Source organism: Cupressus sempervirens, chromosome 5 (assembly GCF_028749045.1).
Source record: "Cupressus sempervirens isolate cs-2001-9-10 chromosome 5, ASM2874904v1, whole genome shotgun sequence".
NCBI classification, from domain to species: Eukaryota; Viridiplantae; Streptophyta; class Pinopsida; order Cupressales; family Cupressaceae; genus Cupressus; species Cupressus sempervirens.
Window position 1 is genome coordinate 74,431,943 of NC_143122.1, and position 25,852 is coordinate 74,457,794.

A 25,852-nucleotide genomic window follows, 5' to 3' on the forward strand; every position below is an offset into this window, starting at 1 on the left:
GACTTTATTATCTTCCTCAACTGTGTTTCCCGCGAACTACTTTTTCTTTCCGCGTGTATTGGTGTTCCCATGGAAGCTTCTCATTTCTCGCAGACTTCTATTCTTTCGCGTGTTAGTGCATCTGTGGAGTTTGTTCCCATCTCCCGTAGGCTGCCTTGCTTGCTCGCGGGCGCCCATTGTTTTTCTGCGGATGGGTGGCTATTGGCGGTGTGAGTTTTGTCTTCGTGGATAGTCTTTTTTCCACAGATGCTCTTATTCTCCCCGTGGCTTAGACCTCTTCTTTCCGCGTGCACCATTTCCTATTGTTCGCAATGGCATCTTCTCTTCCGCAGTGGCGTTTTATTCTACCACAATGGCTACCTCTATCTCCCACGGACGGGATGCCTGTTGTTATCTACATCGGTGACGGCTTCACTTGGGTTGTTTTTTTGCAAGGTTACACTCTATGCTTCCGCAGAGGTATGTTGAGTTCAGCGGTCGATGTTTAAATCTTGTGGAATAAGCTTTCAATCTCCCACGGATAGATCTTAAAGCAACAGGAAGGGAGCCATTCCATACGGTTAGGAACTGGAGAGGGAGAAGAAGATTGTAGTACAGACACAGTAGGAGGGTGACTGGAGGTTTCAAAAAAAAATTATTTAAAAAAAAAAAAAATGACGACAGATTGAAGCAATTCGGAATGAGTAACGCAGGGGCCAAAAGGAAGGGGAAACATCAGCAGTTGCCAGAAAAAGTATCAGATCAAAAGAAAATGACAGAAATAGTGTGTTTCATGCAATTTTGTGTGGGTTTCGGAGTGCTAATTTGATCTTGGCTAGTGGTACACAATCTTTCCTGGGGCTAGGGGTGAGTCGTGTACTTCAAGATTTTTTGCTTCAATTTGGATTTTGGCACCAAATATATCCAATTTTTATAGTAGATGATGTCATCCACCACTCTGTGCCGATCATCCTGGGTGTGGCCATCCATTAGCTCACAGGCAAATGTGTTTTTCAAGTATTCAACTAACAGATGTGCTTTCTAGTCAACTAAAATCTAGTCTAGTGAGTAGATGGTGGGTTTCTGAGACAAGGCGTCTGCAACCACATTGTTCTTCCCTTTCACATATTCAATGTCAATATCAAAAGCTTGAACCTTGCTTACCCATTTTTGTTGCCTGTCGTTCAAGTCCCGTTGCTCCAGAAAATATCTCAAACTGTTGTGATCCATATGGACGACAAACTTAGCACCTACCAGATATTGCCAGAACTTGGTTAGTGCATGTACGATGACCAACATTTCTTTGTCGTAGATGGAATATAGACATTCTGTTGGCATAAGCTTCCTGCTCTACTAAGCTATGGGGTGTCCATCTCGCATCAGTACCGCTCCAATGCCTTCTCCGGACGCGTCGCACTCCAAAATGAACGGTCGAGTGACATAAAGTAATGCAAGTACGGGACAAGTGCTCATGGCCTCTTTCAGCTTATCAAAGGTGAGTTGTGCCTTTTCGCTCCACTAGAAAGTCCCCTTCTTTGTTAGATCCGTTAAGGGTGCATTGAGTTGAGAAAATCCTTTAACGAACCTCTAGTAACAATTGCACAGTCCAAAAAATCCTCGCAAATCCGTGAGTGATTTTGGGGGAGGCCAATCAAGGATAGCCTAAATCTTCTCCTGATGAACTTGGACTCGATATTTATTGACAACATGCTCCAAATACAATATTTTTGTCATACCAAATTCGCACTTGAATTGCTTGGTGAACAAAGACTGCTCCTTTATGATCCTTAGGACTTCATTTAGATGCTTCAGGTGCTCCTCCCATGTCCTACTATAAATAAGATCATCAAAAAATACCAATAAGTATTTACACAATTGCTTGTTGAAGATGTGATTCATGCATGATTGGAATGTAGCAGGTGCATTTCTTAATCCGAATGGCATGACCAGAACTCATAATGTTCGTAGTCACAACTGAAGGCTGTCTTCTCTACATCTTCCTCCCTTATGCAGATCTAATGGTATCCGGAACGGAGATTTATTTTTGAAAAATAGACCGCACTATGCAATTCATCTAGCAACTCATCTATCCTCGTAATGGGATATCTATTCTTTATTTTTTTTGTTCAACGCCCGGTAGTCCACACACATGCGCATCGTTCCGTCCTTTTTGACCAATACCACAGATGACGCGAAAGGGCTAGAATTGGGATGGATCCATCCTTTCTCTAGCAATTCCTGAATCATCTTTTCGATCTCATCTTTGAATTTCTTGGGATGGCAGTATGGTGTGGTTATGACCGGCTTGGCCACTGCTTCCAACTCAATAGTATGTTCAAACCCTTGATGAGGCAGTATGCCAGGAGGAATGTCCACGAAAACTTTATCATGTTTACTTAAAATATCCTGGAGTTCATCATCTTGTGGAGGTGTCTGTTGTCCTCTTATAGGTTCCCTCGAGATAAAACAGTGTGCCACCCACGCAACGTCATCACGCCGAAAAATTGCCTCCATCCGATGCACAGAAACACCCTTCGGACCTTCATTTGCCATTCCGTGGAGGACAACCTTCCATCGACAACAAATGTGAAGTCCATCCGTTTGAAACTCTAAGTGTATTCATCAGGTTTCTCCATCCATTGTGCCTAGAATAACCTCCATGTCATCAAGGTCTATTATGAAGAAATCCTCAGTCACCGTGTGTGATTCGCCATTGTGATACTTAGCTGAGGAACAAGGTGCGTGCAGGGCAGAAGAGTCCCTCCGGCAACCTTGACTTGAAAGACTGCGTGCGTCTCCGTAGGTAGACCTCTTCGCTTCACTAGAGATGAATTATTGATGTTTAGAGTGGCTCCACTGTCCAGCATCACCATAACCCTTTGTCCTTGAAGGGTTCCCCATACACGAAAAATTGTGCACCTTGAGTTATCGGCTAAGGCAATTTTTCCTCCACATCGTACTAAAGCTGAAATTCTCTCCGTACAGTTTAAACCAACCATGTTGGTGTCATTGTAAGGTTGGTTATCTTCAACCAGCATTTCTTCCTATTCATCCTCATCATCAAACATGACCTCAATGTAGTGGATCTTCCCCTTTCCGAGACATGTATGGCCAGGCTCCCAAGGTCCTTTGCAATTGAGACACAATTTCTTCCTTCAGAGTTCCTGTCTGGTAGCTTCATCCAACAACAACTTCCTGGGTAGAGGTTTGTCCCTCGGAAATGCCAGCGGTTTGGAATGTGAGTAACTTCAAGAGCATGATGCTGATGACGATGCCATACTCCGCGCTTTATTGATTGCCTTCAACAAGGTGGCAGGATTGAACCTTTTACCCAACCTTTCAGAGGTTTTGTCAGTCCGTCCATGAAGAGCACTACCCGTCTTCTTTCGAAAATGTCTGTGACCAAAACAGAGAGTTTCTGTAATTCCGCAATGAACTGATTGACCAATCCAATTTGTCTCAGTTGTGCCAAATCTTTGTAATTGAATTCCGTATCTTTCCCATCAAATCGCTCTATCAATCTCTCCGTGAACTCTGCATAAGTATTTATTGGATCATGTCATAATGTGATGGTGATGTGATGCCACCATTCATGCGCAACTCCCTCCAAGTGCAGTGCCGCAAATTTGATTGCTTCTTCTGGCATAGGATTCAGCTGGAAGTATCGGCCTTCATTACCCATCGCAAATATGGAACCGGATCCGTCAAATGGAGACAGATTTACTTTACTCAACTTTTTTTTGAGATCATCGTTAAAATATCCTCTATTTCCGCCTCCCGAATATCTCATTCTCATATCTGCATAATCTTTGTAGGATATATCTTCCTCAAGATTTGCATTCTTTTAGTCTTCTCTCAATTGTTCTTGCATCTCTCCGAAGGTTGGTTGTTTCCTTCCGTGCTGTGCCTCCGTCTGCAGAGGAAAAGTTGGCATGGCAGGTCGAGAGCGTGCTGGATGAGGGTTTGATTTACCTGACACCGAGTCTGTGCTATGACCATTTTGTTCTCTAGATATTTTATTGTCTACCAACCTCTTGAGAGTTTCTTCCATGAGTCGTTGAGTATCAGTGATCTGTGCCTGATTCCTGGCAAGTTCCCTCGGTAGTGCCACGAGTTCGGCAGCAGTCGGTTCTAGTTTGGCAGCCATTCGATCAACGGAATGTGTCTTTCTCTTCCAGCTATAAACTCTAATTCACTGTCCATAGGCTGGCAAGATCAAAGCGCTCTAATACCACTGTAATGTTCCTGACCTCTGTGGGATGCGACAAACAAGTATAAGGTTCCTAATTTTTGTTGTGTGTGTAACAATGAAGTATGGATACACTAGAACTGGGTCGTACAGTAATGTTGGTTATTGGAGGGGAGTATGGACGATGCTGGAGGCTATAAGGTACAAGATAAAGTGATCATACGATGGACACTTGCAAGCTGTACAGTGGGAACAACGTGGCCGTACAGTGGAAATTGGGTGGTCATATGATGCAGACAAGATAGTCGTATGGTGGACTGTGTCCTTATGGTAGAAGTTATGTGGTTGTATGATGGATACAAGGGGTGTGGGAAGCTGTACAAGGAGGTCGTACAGTAGGGTTGAAGAGGGTCGTATGGTCAATGGATACCGCACAGGAAGGTGGTGAATGTCACACGGGATGTAATACAGAACTTGCTGATAATAGATGGGACAGTAAAATGCAAGGAAAAAACATAGAATGCTTATGAATCACCTTATTCATTCAACACGAGAATTTGATAATCATGACTTCATCAATTTGCAAGATAATAGTGCTCCGATTTGCCAGATCCAAGCGAAGTGCTACAGGTGACGGAATAGGGTGAGGGTTGAATCCCACCGAAATCGGAAGAGCCAAAAAGGGAGGATCTTTCACTTGCGAACAACAAAGAATCCCAACTAGAATTTGCAGTACAAGAAATAATCCAAATTGCATGCCTAAAGACAACCTACGCGTCATGCTTAAATACCTGTCGGGGAAAACTTTCTGAGGGTGTACAAAGATAGCCGACGATGACACAAACTACAAAAACAAAAATAAAAATGGGTCTGAGATACATAAAATCAATCGGCCCGTTACAATAGTTTGATAAATGATTTATTTAATAACGGGAACATTACACCCTCAAACCTTGATGCTAGCAAAAATTGGGACATTACATTATTACTAATGAATCAATGATGATAATTAAGACAACAACATTCCCAGAAATTGTCTACTGGTAATCAATGACATCTAGTTTACTCTGAATGGTATTTTCGATGTATATGTAGTACACGGCTCCTATTGCTGATTGCATATATATTGATGATATACCACACTAGAAATTTATATCTGTTGTCAACTAGAACTTGGATCCATGTGAGTTAAAGCAATGTAGCAATATGACAGTTGTCTAAAACATAAAATCATAGAAGCTAAAAACTAAAATGGAGAAAATCAACTAATGGGCCAAAACCTCCATAAATCAGAAGTGAATTAGAGATTGGAAGAGAAATTAACTGAATAAGGACCTCGGCTATTTTGCAGTATATATCTATCGATTCAATCATTGAGACACAAAGGACACCAATGCTTACAAAAAAAGGAAAGAAGTCTCGATGTTCTGCTTCCTTGACTGCTAGGTCCTGAACAAGGACTGTATAGAACACTGAACCAAAAAATATCTTGTCTTGATGTGTTTCAAGAGCAGCAGAAACATGCAATAACATTTCTAGTAACATTGTGGTGGATTGATACAAAACCATGATCATAATGAACGACAAAGAATGATCTAAGGGAATGAAAAAATGCTTATGGCATTGAATGATGATATTGATCATAATAAATGGGTGATACAAGAAACAAAGATTCTCAAGAATCCCAAAGTCATCTACGAAAATTCTGATGTGAACTGAATGCATATGATGTTTATGAATCCCTTTCCTAAATTCCTAATACACGATCAGAAACAATGATGATCTATTGACACTAACAATTTTTATTATCCTTATCATTGAAAACTAGTTCCTCTACATAATACCCACTGCTTCAGACTATAATGTATGCAAATGAAATGAGGAAGCTCAATAAAAGGATCTGGATGATTTGGCTGATAAAGTAGTTGTTGATGATGTGAAAGACCTGGCATTAGTGTTGAATACAACCTACCGAACTAATTTTTCTCAAGTATAATTTGTTTCTAACTTTTAAACAGGGCCACTAGATAGAGACAAAAAGTGAAATAAATAGGCAAAAGTCATATAAATGACTTTTGTCACCTAAAAGCGCCTATACTCAAGGTAGTAAAGATAGATTCACCCCTAGGAATAATAACCCCATATGTAACCAAAAGAGAAATAGATGAATAATCCTACATGAGTGGTATGACCTTCTTTTTCTATATCAAATGATGCTCCTTTATAGATGATATTTTAAGCCTTCAAAAGTAGCACATCAGCTCATTATGTATGAAAATTCACATTTAGAATTCCACAACTCAATATGAAGCAGGACAGGTAAACTATATAAGGTAAGAGAAGATAAATTTATTAATGTCCAACAAGAAACCACAAGGGTCTAAGGGACTGAAAACATACCACAAGCAGCAACCAGCAATGGGAGTGCCAAATGGTGTCTGCAAAAAGAACAAGCAGAAAAGAAAAAGAAAGCAGGAGAGAGAAAGATGAGAGACTAAATACTCCTCACACGCAAGAAATAGCTTAGTATGGAAGGATACAATCCAAGGCAAGTGCACATCCCAGGCTGCCTCAGTGATTTGTTGGGGGTATGATGATGATGATGATGATGGTGATGTTGCCGAGTAGGTCCTCTGCAAAGCTTCTGTGATATCCCTACTAATTAGCATAAGAATACCTATGAAACCAATGTTTGAATTTTACAATAATAAATTAATACTTCACTATTCTACCCTCAATCCTAACCTTAACAGTGAAGACGTCCCCATATAGGGATCAATAACACTCTTGAGGATCCTTATGTTGATGTTTGATAGCTTCAGTGGGATAAACCTATTATATATGAGATAAAAATATGCGTGCTTTATATTTGAGATATAAGGTTATTGTTATATGGGAAAAAAAAAAATTTATATATATATATACATATAAATTAAATTTGTTATTGTATAAATTATCTGATTAATGAATAGACATGTCCTATAAAGGGACATGTCTACTCAAGGCCTACTCTCTCTATATATAAATCTAAGAGGATGTTGCATTTGAAAAACACATAACTTGAATAGGCAGTGCCATTACACTACACCTTAGGTCCTCAATTACTTCTCTATCTTCTATTAAGTGCTCTCTTTAAGGTCCTTCCTGGAAGAGACATTCTCTATCTAGGGCACTTGTCACATATGCATATGTTAACCTCTATGGAATATTCCAGCCTTATAAACCGTATTAAGATCACTATCTTCCCAAAGGGACTTTCTTGATCTTAACAAATTAATCATATTAAGTTTAGCATTTTTCTAGTACATCATATTTATACATGTACAAATATAATTTTGCATATAAATTATTCACAAAGTAAACATTCATACCTTCCCTAATAATTAATAAACATTGATAGCTTAAATATAATATCGGAGATAATGATATGGGAAGACTAAAACTATTATTTGCAACAAGAAAGTATTCTATTCCCAATATTGATTCTCTTGCATGGATATATTAAGATTACTTCTCTTTTAATAATTATTTATGATAATAGTTATTCCATTAAAATCTTATAATAGTGAATTCCTTACCTTCAATGGCTGACATTAATACATTAAATGTATGGAACTCACACTTCTTAGGTTCGTCGTTTGTGTGGATCACCATATCCACATGAGAGTCTTAAATGGGTCAACATATCATTTATAATGGTTGTTCTTAATTATATGTGCAGGGTTTATCCTATCTTTGTTATTGCTCCCTTCTTATTTGAAGGTAATGTATTTTTCCTTCTTGTTTTCCCGATCGGTTGGTTTTACTATTTTCACCTCTCAATTTTCTTGTTCTCCTATTCGATGCCTTATTCACCCTAATACTAACTATACCTATATTACGTGGGTCCTACAAGCGGTCACATCCTTTGTTACACAATGCAACCAACCATTAGTCTTTATTTTTTTTGTTATTTTATTTACGAATTTTTTGTTTTAGTGTATTTAGGGATTAATGGAAGGTTATTTCATATAATAAACAGCATTAATGTCTTGCACAATTAGTTCATTTATTTAGGGTTGCATATTCATTGATCTATTATTCTTATATTGAATCTTATTTTTTGATAAATGTTTCTTAACTATACATGGTGATTTTAGCTATTTAATTTATGTGTAATTATAATATTTAGTATTGATAATTATCTAATGGTCACTTAGCCATTTCATTTAATATTCTTAATCAACTATTTATTAAATTTTAAAATAGTGACATCTACTATAATTTTAATACTAGATTTCATTTAGATGGGATATTACAGTCCTACCCTCCCAAAATTGTTTGTCCTCAAGCAATTACAATTGTTATTAAATATTCAATTGCTCTAAGTCCCATGTCTAGTTGTATGAATTTTTGGGACTAATTTCCATTTTCAAGACTGGTTCCATAAAAAGTTCCTAAAAACCATTTATATAAATTCTTCTATCATATCCTTCAATATACTTTATGTTTCGACTTCAATATCTTGTTACAGATTTCTTATACTCTTTTTTATCAATTTTGCAATTTATTTTTTTATAGTGTTCTCATGACATCGACAATTGTAGATCTCGTACTCTTTTTTATCAAATTTTCTATAGAAATATCTAATATTATTAAATTTTATTTTTTTTAAATGAGATTTGCACTTTGATAGTCGTTGGTGCACCTTTTATTGCTTCGATATTGATGGAACTATTTTCTAATATTCTTTTTCCCTCTAAATTTATGGGTTGCAATTTGATGATGAATGTTATGATGGACATATTGTTATTGATGTCAAAGTGTTTAATGTTCATGAATGAAACTACAAGTATCAGGATCATCAATGTCAACGGCAAATTGAAGATAGAAATTGAACTCTTTGTGTTTATCATATGCTTAACTAGATGGATATCAAAAAGAGGATTAAACTACAAAGGATATAAAACTAGTTAAAGACATCATTAAACACAAATGATCATAAGAGATGGGATGCAAAGATATCTAAATTCAGATGGCATTATGGCATTAAAAAGAATAGCCATACACTTAATTCATCTATTCATATTCATAGCAGAAGTGTGAAAATTTCATTAGATATTATACCATGAATCCATGAGTCCATAGTGCTGAAGGTCACCAGAATTTACATATTTGAAAACATATATATAGAACAAAAAATAGTGCAAGAATAGGAAGATGTGTTTGGCAATCATGATATAAAGTTCAAGTCCTGATAATAGCATTTCAGACCTCATAAATACAAAGCAGCATGCAGAGTTTAAAGCCCGATAGTTTAACTATGGATGCCAATAATAAAAGAAATGATTGGTCACCTCTTAAATTGTTTGAACATTAGAGTCAAAGGCAATAAAGATATGAAGTTGGAATTTGTGATACTGAGCAGTCTCGATGGGCATAACCTGAGATGTGATACAAAATTAAAAAACACGGAAGAGATGTTATACAAACAACATTTATAATATGGCAGTCACACCATCATATCACCATCTATGAACAAAGCATGTGCTGCCACAACAAGTACCAAATATGGTGATGAAAGTTTAAGAGATTCGAATTGAAAGTGATTAGTTCAAAACTGAGTTCCAATAAATGGCAGTTGAATTCGTTCATTGAAGAGATTTATCAACTATTCTGAATAAATGAAGGTCATGGATCCACAAGTAGCAACAAACCACTAAAGTCAAGGTCTATAATGATGTAATGTCCCCATTTTGGTTGACATCATTTTGCGTGCTGGATTAGTCTATCACAGACTCTCGTAGATTGGTGGTTGTGATGAGAGAGTCATTCTAGCGTTTATTTGAGGATTGGATGGCTTATTATGCTCTTGGAGATATTATTTTATCATTACTTTTTATACGCGGCCTACATGTTATAATTTTAAGTTGAGATTGCACTTTTTATTTTATAAAAAGTGCATTATAATGGGATTTTATAATGGATGTTTCTAGAAGTTCTTAGTAACTTCTCAGAAAAGGATGCTTCTAGAAGTCCTTAGTAACTTCTTAGAAAAGTAAACAAATAAAAGGCTTGGCCTCTCATTTGGACGGACAGGAATTGATGATTCTACTACCATTCTCTTTGAGCATTTGTGGCACCATCCAGGTCTGCAAATATTCAGCGTAATCCTTGAGAATGATACCTCTCAAGAGATTGCATAACTGAGGAAGTGAAAGACCTTCTGAAGGGTTGCACTTTGGAAGTGGTATTCAACCATTTCAAGTTGAGCTTAATTTGTATACTCAGACTACCTGAGAGTTTGAGTTTTAAAAAAGCAGTCCAAAAAAGCAGTCTGAAAAAGCAGGTCCGAAAAAGCAACTCGAAAAAGCAGATCTGAAAAAGCAGTCCGAAAAAGATCTGAAAAACCAATTCAAAAAAGAAAAGCGAAAAAAGCGGATCTTAAAAAAGCAAGTGAAAAAGCAGAACAGAAAAAAGAAAAACAGAAAGACAGCAGTAGAAAAAACTATTACAGCCATCTACAACTAGGTTCCTTTGTTAGTATTGCATTTTAGGTGTTACAAGTTTCAACTGCAGGTGTGCATTATACCAACATTTTCATTTTTGTAATTCATGTAAATGCCAAGAGTCTTGGCCATATTTCATGAGCATTGTATTAGAAATTTCATTGCAATTGAGGAGATAATAGTTGCTGGTGTCATAGAGCAATTCAATATCATTATTTATCAGCTAGTTAGTTTGCATACCAACTGTTTGTAAAAATGCCAGTTAGTTGTAGGTGTTCATTTCTCATGCTTAGGTCATATATATGCATTGAATATTGCCAAAATTAGTTGCACATTTATGTTAGGTCATTGTTTAGTCAATTCAGAGTCTACTTGCAAGCATTCTTATTGATGCTAAGTGAAGGAAAGAGCCATAAAAGCAAACTGAAATTTTATATCAGTCATATGACCCTTGTATGCAAAGTGTTTTCTTGAACCTTTATCAGCATTTTGGGATTGGATTTGAGCAGGCTCATTACAGTTGTATCAAAGCGATTTCCTACCAGCCTGACTGGATTATTTCAGATTGAATTCAAATATCAGTATGGCTTTAACAAGAGACACAGATTTGGAAGAAAGAATGCACAATGTAAAGAAGAAATTAGATTGTCCATTTCAACGAACAAAGGACCTTCTAAGAACTTTGGAGGAGTTGGAAACTTATTTAGGCAAGTTTGATCAGTCAAGACCCAATGCTATGCAAACAGCTTTATCTCCAACATTTGGTTTGTTGGTTAAGCCCCGATTATTGAGACATCATGATGAGGTAATAAGACTTACAGCTCTCTCTTGCATTAGTGAAATCATGAGGATAATAGCTGGCCTTGATTCTTATGACGATCAAATTATGAGAGAGGTACTTCATGCCATGGTAAAAAGCTTCGAAAAGTTGGACAACATCTGGGACCCTTATTTCACAAAAAGGGCAAGATTACTTGAAGTATTTGCAAGGTGTAGATTTGAAAACATTATGCTGTCAATAGGTTGTATCGGTGACATTCGCAAGATGTTTAACACATTTTGGAATATTATGGATGAGTTTCATCCCAGCAACATATTAGCATCGATGCACTCCATCATGTTCACAATCTTGTTTGTGGAGGGGGACGAAATTTCTAAACTTTTGGCAAAAGACTTATGGTATGTTTGGACAAAGGAGAGGAATTTGTCACCTATGGCATGTACGTGGTTAAAGAGCCTAATTGATAGGCCTAAGGATCGTACCTTCCCTATGACAAGTAGAAACTTGTATGAGGAGTTTAACAGACATGCGGATTCGATACAGGGAGACATTAGCACATCTTCAAGTAATGGTTTATTTGCATCATCTTCACAAGTAGAAGGGGTTACAGATGTTGTGCAGGTTGAGCCAGTTGCATCAGAAGGTGATATCACAGGCACATCGGATTGCGTGATTAACACAGATAGTGATTCCAGTACAGTTGGGCTAGACGAAGTTACAGCAGTTGAGGATACTGTCATATTTGAGGATAGTACAGTTGATTAGAAAGTGAGCATTCAGGACTTTGTAGAAAATGAGTATCAGGCACAGTTGGATGCTTCTTCACATGAGATAGAGGCTAGTAGCTCTTCACTTGGTTTGGCAAGCTAGCTGAAGACATGGGACAAGGATATTGTCGCGGCTTTATCTCATCATGACAGGATGCATGGATTGATTGAGAATCACATTTGGATGATTCAACTACAAGAGAGACAAAAAGGAGTCACAACAGGTTCTTCTTGTGACGACTTACAATAGATCAAGGAAGGCATAGAGGCAATGAAGGTAAGTTACATACACCTACTTTCAGATTGCGATCATATCCTTAATCTTGCAGGGATCTATTTAGATGCATTGAAGAAGGAGGAGGAGGTTGACGGGCTCTCTCATGAGCTGGAGGATACTCGGAATTCCTTGGTGTGTACTCAGTTGGCTCTCCAGGATTCTGAGAGACATGTGGACGGGCTTTGTCTTGAGGTGAGCTCAGTTCGGGAGTTAAGTGTTTACTGCATAGGGTAAGAAGTTCAACACATGTATAACACGATTCAATTCAGATTAGGTACTTTATTCATGTATGCACTTGCAGATTACAATCCGATTACAATGACTACAATGATCCATCATGATTCCAAAGTCCATCTCGGACGTGTACATATACCTTTCCGAAGGGGTGACTCAAGCGTCACGGGCCCGTTCAAATACTACTCTACCCGTCCGCTACATTATACATTTTATCGACAACATCATCCCCCCCCCAAAAGAAAGGTCATCTTCGGACGACAATACAACAAAATTCATTACAAAATTTCATTAACAAATTACACCAATGCATAAGTACTAGACAAAGGGATGTGTCCCAGGCATCGTGCGCAACTCGTTCACCTCTGCCCTTAGCTAGTAGACTTGTTCTTTTCTGATCTTTAGCTCTGCTTCCGCTTCCAACTGGAGCTCTAGGGCTGATTGCATCATCTCTCCAACCTCTCCCAATTCCTTCTCCTTTTCCGCTGCCATCTTTTCTTTTTATGCCGCCAACTGTTCGTTTGCTGCTACTAACTGTTCTTTTTCCGCTAACAGGGCTATCCTCTCGGATTGCCAAGCCACCCTCTTTGATTCCCAGGTTGCCTTCTCCGAGGCAAACCTGGTAGCTGACTCCTCCAGAGCTCTCTCAGCTGCTATCTGGTCCGCCTGACTCCTCCGAAGAGTGTAATATGTTTCCCTGTATAACTTCGCGATCTCTTGTATCAGTATCTCAACCCGACCCTCCATCTCGGGTTCCGTCGTCATGGACCAATCCTATTGCATCTCCGAGGTCTCCACATCGGGCCATCCCCTCTCCTCAAAACAAACCATAAAGGCAACTAGGCATTCCATCTGTATGAAGGATATGACTCTCTCCAGCTCCTTCCATACTAACTCTAACGCCTGCATCTTTGCCGAAACTAAAGCCTGGCGAGCCCGAGATGCTAGAGCTGCAACATCATCAAGAAAAACTGCCTCTGTCATCGCTACCTCCTGCTCTAGTGGGTGTTCCTGCTGTGTACCCATAGCCTTCTCTACTGCATCCGCCATACACTCAACAGTGCCAGCGGTACTCCCTCATTCTGTGCCTGTGCAACCTCCTGAAATGGGTTCTCCGAAACTGCTTCCCGCGTGGGTGTCGGCAAGTATGTCACTCGAGGTGTCGGAGTTCGGTGGAACTTTGTACTCGGAAAAGCACTCACCCTCTGGGTTCGGTCTTCTCTCTCACTGTCCTACTCAGGTGATGCCAATAGTGCCATGTCTACTGTGACCACCACCATAGTTGGAAAACTCGCCAAATGCAAAAACTCGCCAAGCCCCCCAAAAGTTTAATCGGGAAAAACTCGGCGATTTAAAAAAAAAACTCGGGAAAAACTCGGGAACCTAAAAAACCGCTGAAATTTAATTAAAAATACATTTATTTTGCAAAATTTAATGAGAAGATGCATCTAATAAGTTAATTAAAGACAATACAAAAGAAAGAAACAAAGTTTAGATATATATAAATGCATAATGCGTACAAAATTGCATTCTCATGCAGAATGCTCATGGTAGGAAGCAAAATAGTAAATTACTAAATAGTTTCAATCTGTCAAACTAGAAGTAAATACTAAAAGTCTAAATACATCAATACAATGTGACAATGCCAATCACATCTTCCTCTTTCCACTTGCACTAGCAGGAAAGCGAGGGGGTCTAGTCCTAGAAGAAGTGCCCCGCACTGGGATAGGGCGTGAGCTGCGTGACTGTGAACTCTGTGGCTGTGCCCCCTCGCTCGACGTCTCTACTGACTGGCTCGGCGTCCTGGAAGAGGATGCATCTCCTCCTAATGGTAATGTCTGATCCTCGCCTGAATCATCATCATCCTCGTCCTCATCCTCAATGTCATCCATAGTGAACTGAAAATCAGTGTCAACCTCCCCCTCCATGGCCTGCCTCTCCAAATCAGCGATCTCATCTGGTGTAAACAATGTACTTGGCTCCTGTGCTGTCCAATCAGAATAAGGATCTATCTCATCTAGATCAAGCGGACCAGGTAGTTCTAAGAGCTGTGACTTTTTTATGCGCAACTTAAGATTATAGTGCACATAAACAAGGTCATTAAGCCGTTTTTGAGTCATTCTGTTTCTTTTCTTTGTATGGATGGACTCAAATAAGCTCCAATTGCGCTCACAATGGGATGAGCTACAAGGTTGGGATAGGACTCTGAGAGCAAATTTCCTTAAATTGGGGGTATTGCCACCCCAACTTGCCCACCAAGCATCTGCAAAACAAAATTTAAAAAGTTATAAAGCAATAAAAAACAAAATTAGAAGCACAACTTATCAATTAGCAAAAGTTTTAATGTTTGACGCTTTACCTGGTGCTTGAGTAGATCTTGCTCTCTTTGCTAGCATAGAAGAGAACAAAGGACCCCTTGATTCCACATAGATTTGTTGTTCGGTCACAATAAGGTCTCTCTCCTCTTCACTTGATATCATTCTCTCAATGCATTTAGAGAGACCTTCCATGACCTCTCCATTAGGATCTGAGTAGGAATCATCAGCCCTAAAACAAATAGAAAATGATATCAAGTCTTACTACACAACCTTAAAAAGTAAAGTAAAATAAAGACTTATTAAAATCCCAACTTCAAGGACAATCAATTATCATAATACCTGAATTTGGGATTGAGGAAGTAGCCTGCTGCATGAATAGGTTGGTGGAGCATATTGTTCCACCTCCTATCAATTATTTCCCAAATGGGGTCAAATCTGAGACTGTCCCCGTGATAGTAACTTCTAACAGCCTCTTTCGCCCTATCCATGGCCTCATAAAGACCTCCCATTGGGGATTGCTGCCCATCACATGTGCGCAAGACTAGAACCAGGGGCAGAGACATCTACATTTGAAATTTGAAAAATACAAATTAGTTAATAACATAGTAAGTTATGAATTGAAAATGAAACTTGAATAAACTAAAAGTCTAAAAATATAATGAAGTTACCTCCACAATCTCCTTAGCCTTTGCAAAAAAGCTATCATCAAAGACTATTCGTGCCACAGCTTCTCCTTCGGGCTTCTTTGAGTAAGGTGAAGCAACCCAATCAGCACACACAAACATTTGCTTCAAAGCCAATATGTGGTCAAGAATACTTTGCAACGTCAAGAAGACCGTTGCAAACCTTGTCATAGCAGGTCTCATCAAATCTTTGCCTTTAGTGGCTTTTCTCATCAAACTGAGAACCCATGGGTGATTATAGATATATTTCGTGACTCGCCTAGCATCTTCCACAACTGGACTCACCCAATCAAGTTTTCCTATGTCCTCCAAAAGAAGGTCAAGGACATGTGCTGCACAAGGTGACCAAAAAAGTGTGGGATGCCTGTCTTGGAGGATTCTACCTAAAAGATTAGCAAAAAATCAATAATCAGTAACAAACTTTCCATATTTAGTATTTACAAATTACATCAAATCTAAATTGAATAATACCATAGCATTACATTCATGATTCATATTGATTCAAATATAAAAAATTAAATCTACCTGCTGCCACATATGCTGCTGCATTATCTGTGATTATTTGCACCACATTCTCTATTCCCACCTCCATGACAACATTCTCCAACATTAAAGCCAATGTGGCTGCATTTTTCACTTTGTTGGAGGCATCGACAGATTTCCAAAACACCACATCATCTTTGCAAGCAATCAAGAAGTTAATAATGGTTCTACTTCTTCCATCTGTCCACCCATCAGATAAAATGGTGCAGCCATACTTCTTCCACTCTTTCTTTTGGTCTTCTATCAACAATCTTGCCCTACCAACCGCTTTGTCAAGGAACCTACAAAATTTAAGTGTAATATTAAATAAAGTGTAAGTGTTAGTAAAAAATTAGGAAATAAGTTATAACAATTAAGATTTAAAATATAACAATGAACTAAAGTGAATCTCAATTATTTACAATTACTAAATAGTAAAATACTAACCTTCCACTCATATCCTTGCGATTAGGCGGCTTGTACCCTTTGCCTGATATTGTCATTGCATTCACCATATTGACCCAATAGGGACTATCAGCGGCATTCATTGAGATATTGTTGAAAAACCAAAAATCAGCTGCTGCAATATCAGTTTGCTCATGCACCTCCTTAAACCATGCAGTGCCCTCTAATGATGGCTGTGCTCCAGGTGTGTTCCTGGGCACAAAATAACCACCTATCCCTGATGGGGATCTAGATGGTGATGATGAAGAAGTAGGAGATGTAGAAGAAGTGGAACCGGTAAAAGAGAAATTTTGTTTGCGGATCCGTGGGCCACGAAGAGATCCGGGTATGTTCTCAAGTGCTTCTTCTTCCTCTTGCATATCAAAAGGAGCTCCTTCAGATTCAGCTATGGCTGCCCTCATAGCTATTTTTGCCCTCTCCCTATTCAATTTTTTCTCTTCAGCAGCTGCAAGTAGGGCATGGATGAATCTTTTTTCTTCATCAGTTACCTTGAGACAAGGATTTGAGTCATGTTTCTTTATGCCTGCAAGGTGGTATTTGAGGCGGTTTATGCCTCCAGAAATAATTCTCTCACAGGGAATGCATATCACCTTCCCAATATCATTTGGATTTGGAGCTTCATAGGCATACCGCCATGCCTTATCTCTTGCATTTTTAGGTCGAGTGCCTATATATCCAGATGGGCATGGTGTTTGTGGCCACTCTTCTTGTGGGTTTGTCATTTTTTTAATGGTTGACCGTTGCCCTACACATAAATATATAGAGAAATGAATAAACAAAGTTAGAACTTAGAAGCTAGGGTTTCAAATGATTCAAACTTCAAACTTGAACCATATCCTTAGCAAACAACAAACTTCAACCATATCCTTAGAAGCTAGGGTTTCAAATGATTCAAAATGATTTTAAATGATTTGAAAACATTTACAAAAAACAACAAAAACAAAAGAACATTTGTTATAAAACTATAAAAAGTTTTCAAACTATGATAAGATGAACATACCTGGAAAGAAATTTGTCTTCTAAAATCGGTTAGAATCCTCTACAATCCACTCAAATCCGCCTTGAATCACTTGCAATCAGCCAAGAATGCCTCCAAACCTTCTTCTCTTCACTCCTCAAGGTTCTAAACAATGCAAATACAAGAAAGAATGAGAAAAAACACACTCACTGCCGCTTAAATCCTCACAGGCCGCGTTCACCAGTAAACCGCGAGTTTTTAGGAAAAACTCGCCGAGTTTTTGCCGACTACTCGCCGATTACTCGGCGAGTTTTTACGAGTTTGCCGAGTTTTTAAATCGGCGAGTTAACTGGTTAAAAACTCGCCGAGCTAGGAAACTCAGCGAGTTTTAAAAACTCGCCGAGTACTCGGCGAGTTTTAAATCTAGTCGGCCACCTGATGCTCCTAACTCTTCGCCTGCGAGTACCTCCAACACCATGTCTTTGTGTCTATCTCCATCTCCCTGTCAGGTACCAAAGTCTCTCTATCTGGTAGAGTCTCACGAGCCGGCTCCATCGGTGCCTCCGGAGCTACTAGCTCCGTCGGTGCTGGATGTGACTCCGCTACAGCTCGTGTCTCTATGGTGCATGTCTCTACGGTGGGCTGCGTCATAGCTGAAACTAGCATCATCACCACCGACTGTCTGAACTGTCCAAATCCTGGAATACCATGTGTACCTACAAGAACCAAGTGTGTCGTAGTCGAAAGCACAGGCCGTGGAAATCTCAAAGGCATGGCTGTGATCACTTCTGCCTCTTCGTCATCCTCCTCTTCCCCCTCAGACCCATTCTCCTTTGAAGATGTCTCCTCTCGGCCGCTATCTGTGTCACCACCATCTGGCCTTGGTCGCTTCTGTCCTACTATTTTGGTGCCGAGAGTATCCAAGTGCTTCCACTGCATTATAGGTGGTTCACCAAGCGCAAGTGGTCTCGATTTTGCCTCCAGTGCATCATTCGGAATCATCCACGTCGTCGCATCCAAGAACAGACCAATAGCATAATGTGGCATATAGAACATTTTGTGTTGCAATGTCATGAACTCTGACATCCGCTCGGCCAATAATGTTGCCCAATCATAAACTCTACCGTGCAAAATTCCATTCATCATGGCTATGTGGGGAAAAGAGATATCTAAAGCGCGGCTCGAACCTGTGAGACGACTTTTAACTATGTCCATCAAACAACGCCAATGCCCCTCCTCGATATTAGATTTCTTTAGTCCTCTGCCTTTGGACGTGTCTGAAAGAGCCTCCTGTTCTATCTGTGACAGGTCTCCGCACACAAGTTGTATCAACTTCATCTTCACTTCATGGCTTAACTTTTTCGGCTTGCTTTCTATTTTTCTCCCACCCTGAGCATGACCAGGTATGCCAAATACCCATGTAAAATCCGTTGGCCTGAATGATACTATTAACTTGCAACCAAGACATTCAAATGTACAGTTAGCACGTATAGCAGGGACTCAGTTTTCTTTTACAATTGAGTCACATGTTGATGATGATATGAGTATGTTTAGCATTCACACTCCGGATTCAGAGATTGTAGACAGGTGTGTGAAGTCAATTGGTATTATTCACATTACTCAGGTGAGAAGTTTACTTGAATTGCTAGTTAGTTTACTTGAATTGCTAGTTTGTTTCCGTTCATGGATTAGATGTTGGGATCCTTATCTTAGTACTTGGGATCATTTTGACCGGAGATATCTATCATTCTTTGGTAGTAGTATCTGTTGCACCATCATGGACTTGATTAGTAGTTTACCAAGTGTAGTTCTCATCCATGCCAGCAGCTTGTTTGATGCTGGAATTAGTTTTTACACACCTGTATTTGGCATTGTTCATGTATCCAGTCGACCATTCTTGTTGGAATGGGTTGATGATCTCTCAGATATGACAGAGTTTACAGAAGAGTCCCAGGATCTGATTATTACAGATGACACCCAGGGGGATGTTGTGGACAGTTTTGAGGACAGTCTCCTTAGCAGTTTTTTTTGATACTGAGGTTTTTGATGTTGATGCTTTAGTCGCTCCATTTGATGATACGAGTTCAGAGGTTGCTCTACAGAATTTGGATGGCAGTATTACAAATGATAGCTATTCTGAGGTTACTCCTTTGGATAGTGTACCAGGGGTAGAGTATAGGAGTTCGACCAGTCAGCACAATCATGTGTCTAGTCAATTGAGAGTTAGTGAGCGAGATATTGCTATCACTTACAAGCATTTCGATGCTGCTCGTCAATTGTTAGCAATTTATGGATGGAGTTCTACTAGTGATGAGCGGGGAGGCAGTTATCTTTCCTTGATAGAGATCCACTCTTTATGGAAGGGTATCCGGATTCTGAGACAGAATCATATGCAGTTGGTAGCCGACAGAGATTATCTTATGGAGTGGGGCAATGCAGCATATGACGCATTACTAGTCAAGGAAGATGAGGTAAGTGAGCTTACTCAGCAACTCGAGGTGACTTCTAAGTTTCTTGAGAGTACACAATTGGCTTTCGAGGAGTCACAGTTTCATCTAGCTGAGGTGACCATGGAGTTAGAACGACTTCAATCTTTACCAGATTTTGTACAGTCATAGACCGTGGTGTCTAGTGATCTGAGGATGTCCATGGTCAAGGTTGATAGAGGCAATGGAGATGAGGATATATCTGTCCACAACACTAGTATTGGCATATTTGGTTTGTTTCCACTGGAGGCAGGTTCAGCTGAGTTGGGCGCTGTAGCTGAGCATTGTGGTATGTTTGACTTGGAGGGCACAAAGACTAGTGATGTTGTTGATTCTGCACCCTTGCCTATATCATCCTCTGACTTAGTTGATGATCAGTCACAGTTGGTCATATCACGTCTGCAGGATGAGTCTTTGACTAGGATTGGTTCTTTTTACTGGCATTATACTGCAGGAAATGTTCATCGGTTTGCTTTTGATCTAGATGTTGAGGACTTGATGGCCGTCAAATTTGGTTTGGGTTCTAGTTCTTGCTATCTATCATATGATGACTATTCGCCATCAGCAATGCATGGGAGTTATGGTTATGAGACAATGGTCGGTGATCTGCAGAGTTGTGCTAACTGCAGTAGATGTATAGTGTGTGGATTCTTTGTATTTGGTGCAGTTTCATGTGGGAGTGCTCACCATTGTAGCGAAGTTGGAGTGTGCATTCCGCATAACACGGTGGGTTGTGTGGATGGTGTTTATTATGTTGAAAGTTTGGGTGATCTACTCTACTTGGGGTCTGATATTTCGAGAGTTTGTGCCTCGTGGGTTCCTGACTGTGGCAGTAGTGGATTTGGAGTTCAGTTGCACAGTGATTCACAATTCATTCATGGATTCCTCTTGGTTATATTTCAGAGGTTGTCGCTGGAGCCTACGCTGACTGATAGCAATATGGTTCATGACTACATTTGGGATCCAAGTGGATTGACTGGTTTGTTGTTTGGCCATTGCTTGGGGACAAGCAATTTCAGGAAGGGCGGACTGTAATGTCCCCGTTTTGGTTGACATCATTTTGCGTGCCAGATTAGTCTATCACGGACTCTCATAGACCAGTGGTTGTGATGAGAGAGTCATTCTGATGTTTATTTGAGGATTGGATGGCTTATTATGCTCTTGGAGATATTATTTTATCATTACTTTTTATACGCGGCCTACATGTTATAATTTTAAGTTGAGATTGCACTTCTTATTTTATAAAAAGTGCATTATAATGGGATTTTACAATGGATGTTTCTAGAAGTTCTTAATAACTTCCTAGAAAAGGATGCTTCTAGAAGTCCTTAGTAACTTCTTAGAAAAGTAAATTAATAAAGGGCTTGGCCTCTCATTTGGACGGACGGGAATTGATGATTCTACTACCATTCTCTTTGAGCATTTGTGGCACCATCCAAGTCTGCAAATATTCAACATAATCCTTGAGAACGATACCTCTCAAGAGATTGCATAGCTGAGGAAGTGAAAGACCTTCCAAAGGGTTGCACTTTGGAAGTGGTATTCAGCCATTTCAAGTTGAGCTTGATTTGTATACTCAGACTACCTGAGGGTTTGAGTTTTAAAAAGTAGTCCGAAAAAGCAGTCTGAAAAAGCAGGTCCGAAAAAGCAGTCCGAAAAAGCAGATCCGAAAAAGCAGTCCAAAGAAGATTCGAAAAAGTAGTTTGAAAAAGAAAAGCGAAATAAGATCTTAAAAAAGCAAGTGAAAAAGCAGAACAGAAAAAAGCAAAGCAGAAAGACAGCATTGGAGAAAACTATTACAGCCATCTACAACTAGGTTCCTTTGTTAGCATTGCATTTTAGGTGTTACAAGTTTCAGCTATAAGTGTGCATTATACCAACATTATCATTTTTGTAATCCATGTAAATGCCAAGAGTCTTGGCCATATTTCATGAGCATTGTATTAGAAATTTCATTGCAATTGAGGAGATAATAGTTGCTGGTGTCATTTGAGCAAATTCAATATCATTATTTATCAGCTAGTTAGTTTGCATACCAACTATTTGTAAAAATGTCAGTTGGCTGTAGTTGTTCATTTCTCATGCTTAGGTCATATATATGCATTGAATATTGCCAAAATTAGTTGCACATTCATGTTAAGTCATTGTTTAGTCAATTCAGAGTCTCCTTGCAAGCATTCTTATTAATGCTAAGTGAAGGAAAGAGCCATAAAAGCAAACTGAAATTTTATAACAGTCATATGACCCTTGAATGCAAAGTGTTTTCTTGAACCTTTATCAGCATTTTGGGATCGGATTTGAGCAGGGTCATTACAAATGAAGGCACCGTATGAAGTATTTATAAGTTGGGCATATGCAGTTCTATTGGAGATACTATCTTTATTTTGAGGTTAAAAGACAGTACTCCATATCTTTGTGGATTTTCAATCAGCGTATAACTCCATAACATTGGGAGTTGTTTGAAAAACCGTCGCATGTAGTCTATAATAAAGTATTATTGTATTTAGTACTTGCTAAGATTTAGCGGGTTGGGTAGTTACGAAGTGAGGGAATGCGTTGGTTGGTTTGCCCAACCAACCAAACTTGTTATAAGGACTTCGAAATATTGTTGATATACTCTGTGATATTTTGGTATGAATAAAGTAAAACATTCCCTCGCCAACTTTGTGTTGTGGTAATAAGGTACATTCTATGTTATTGCTCTGTAGATATATCTTTATTATTTGGTGAACATGGGTAGTATTTCCATTCTACATTTTGGTGCTGTTGCCTAAGTCCGAATATGAAGATAGTTGGCAAGACAGAATGGAGTAATGGGAAGACCCTTCCTACCATGTATACAAGTAACAAATAGTGACAAAGACGAGGAGGAAATAACCAGAGAAGATTAATTGACACACGATCTAGTGACAGCTTGGGAAGTTGCGGTCGGTTAGTACGTGCAAAGGGAAGCTCGTGAGTGAACGATTCCTGAGAGCACAATACGCGACGAACTTTCGGTGCCACCAACCATGTATGATTTACTTGGACAAATTCCTCGCCTGCTGGAAACAAACTTGGTACGTGTTGAGGAAGAAGCCAAAACAAAAAGGGAACGAAGGAGGCAACAAGTGCTCCAACAGTTCGCTGAAAGGACACAGAAACGCAACTTGGAGGAGCATGATAATCGTAGGAAGGGAAATAGACACTAAACCAATTCATGCCCTTGACTCTAAACAAATATTCGAGGCAGATACCAGAGGAAAAAACTGAGCAAGAAATCGCCTTGAGAACATTACGTCTCCAACAGTAGGAGGAAAGACGTCATAATTTAAGAGGACAGGGGAATCCTAACCGAATTCAAGAAGGGTTGATTGAACATACAATCGAAGGAATAGCTAATTTGGCTACTTCTGAGACTAGGAAGGAAGTTAAGGTGCAGAAACCCCTGCATGTAGAGAACTTCAACAAGAACAAAACCTAAGCGCAAGAGAAGGAGATACTGTCGGGTCGAGCAATCAAGAATCAAGCCCGTTGAGAGGGAGCCTCCCGTTAGGAGGAAGTGTTCCGTCAGGATGGAGCGTCCCATTGGGAGGGAGTTTCCAATCAGGAGGAAGTGTTCCATCACGAAGGAACATCCTGTCAAGAGGGAGCTTCCCATTAGGAGGAAGTGTTCCATCAGGAGGGAGCGTCTTGTTAGGAGAAACTGTTTCATTAGGAGGGAGTGTCTTGTCAAGAAGCATCCCGTCAAAAGGGGATGTCCCACCAAGAGGAAAAAAGGGCAACAGAATGGCAATGGACAAACAAAAATTGCCTAGATTTAGCTAGGATGGTTCAGAGGACCCCACTCATCACTGTAAAACATGCATAACCATATGGAAAGCAAACGGAGAGAATGATGCAAATAAGTTGCTAAAAGCATTTCCTACCACACTGAGAGGCATAGCCATCGACTAGTATGCAAATTTGGAAGCAGGCAAGAAGAATACATGTAATAATCTTTGTACAGCCTTTGAAGAAGAATTCAAACTCCTTATAGATGATGATGAAATAGTGACAGAGACTTATGATACAAGGCAAGAAAAGAATGAATCGGTTAAAGCCTATAGTAGGAGGTTGGAGGAACTGATAGGAAAATTTGACAATAAGCCTACAGATGGATTAAAGAAAAGGTGGTTCATTGAATGACTAATATCGTCCCTACGGAAAAAGGTGAAAATAGTTCCACCATCAACCTTTTTGGATGTGTGTACTCATGGAATGGACATAGAAAGTGAGAAAAAAAATCCAAGCCAAGAAGGCATGGAAGCGGGAGTGGAAGTTCAGAAGAAAGTGGGGATGAATCCAAGACCGTCCAAGCCTTGAGGAATGACATGAGGTGTTTGATAAAGGAAGTAATAGGAAGTAAGGAAGGAAAAAAGGAAGGGAGGGAGCTATGGTGCATAGACTATGAAAAGGAGGCCCATACAAAAGGGACATGCCCACAGATAGGATTCTGTGAGATTTGTCAGGTATTGGGACACGCAATCAAAGACTCTCCATACAATCTTAAAGCACCGAACACACAAGTATTCTTAACCCAAGGAGAGCAATCCACACCACCCTCCACCCCTCCAAGGAACACAAATACAAAAGCCTCACCTGGAGGATATAGAAATAATAGAAGAGAGAGTAATAATAACAGCTATAACAACATACCCCAACGAGCAATACAGTATGATTCTAAAGGAAGACCTATGATCCAATGTAGGCGGTGCAACGAATGGGGGCATTTTGCATGAGATTGTCAAAATGGAAGACAGAATGGAGGAATGTTGTGTAAATGATGTGGACCAAGCAATCATGAGGATGCGAATTGCTGCAAAAAGGAGTGAACATGTTGGGGATTAAAGAACCAGAAAGTGAAATTCTTGCTATCACAAGGATGCAAGCAAGGAAACTTGTCTACCCGAATGCTGCTACAAAGAAGGAAAGATTTTTCAAGAAGCCAAGAAAAGTATTCAAGAGAACATGAAAGTAGAAGGGAAGGCAAGGCCAAATAAACTTTCTACCGATGGGGGTGTACCAAATATTATGAAACAAATACTGGAGACCATCATCCTGGTGAAAATTGTCGATTTACTAGAAACATTACCTCAGCTGCAAGTAGCATTAACACAAGGGGCAAGCAAGAGAGGGAGACCCTACAAAGAAGAGAAGAAAGAAGAAGACGAGGTCAAGAAAGAAAACAACACCCTATTCACTATAGGAATGGGAAGGACACCAGTAGTAGTAGAAATGGAAATATTAGGGTATAAACTCTCGAAAACCATTGTTGATGGAGGCTCTGGCATAAATGTCTTATCTGAGGAAACATAGAAGGCAATAGGGAAACTCACACTCTAGCTACCTAGATTTCAACTGGTGGGAATGGACCGGCACAAAATCAAGCCAATAGGAACCTTGATGGGACAAAAGGTAGTAATCGGTACACAACAATTTTTCCTTGATTTTGTGGTTATTACTCTAGAGAAAAAGGCGTATGATGCTTTACTGGGAAGAGGATGGCTCGTTACAACAAAAGCTACCCATAATTGGAAACGAAACACTCTATCCATTGAATCAAAGGACAGGAAGTACACCATAGACCTGAGGAACCAATCTGCAAGTTAGGACATGGCATCAGATTCAGAAGCAAAGGGAGAAGGCCATGAAGGGGTGGAACCAGATGAGGAAGGGGTGCTCAG

The 25,852-nt window shown here is 39.6% G+C and overlaps 2 protein-coding genes across 13 annotated transcripts in view; both read right to left on the reverse strand.

Moving 5' to 3' along the window:
• Positions 1 to 25,852, reverse strand: part of ABCB29 (ABC2 homolog 12) — a 242,590-nt gene that overhangs the window by 111,243 nt on the left and 105,495 nt on the right. The window lies entirely within an intron of this gene.
• LOC149554619 (uncharacterized) lies at positions 14,193 to 18,999 on the reverse strand. The gene is made up of 5 exons (XM_089833540.1): positions 18,111 to 18,999; positions 15,702 to 16,099; positions 15,373 to 15,596; positions 15,075 to 15,262; positions 14,193 to 14,978 (listed from the first exon to the last, which is right to left on the reverse strand). Exons 1-5 carry the CDS (start codon positions 18,997 to 18,999, stop codon positions 14,365 to 14,367), a joined length of 2,313 nt encoding a protein of 770 aa, XP_089689666.1. The 3' UTR covers positions 14,193 to 14,364.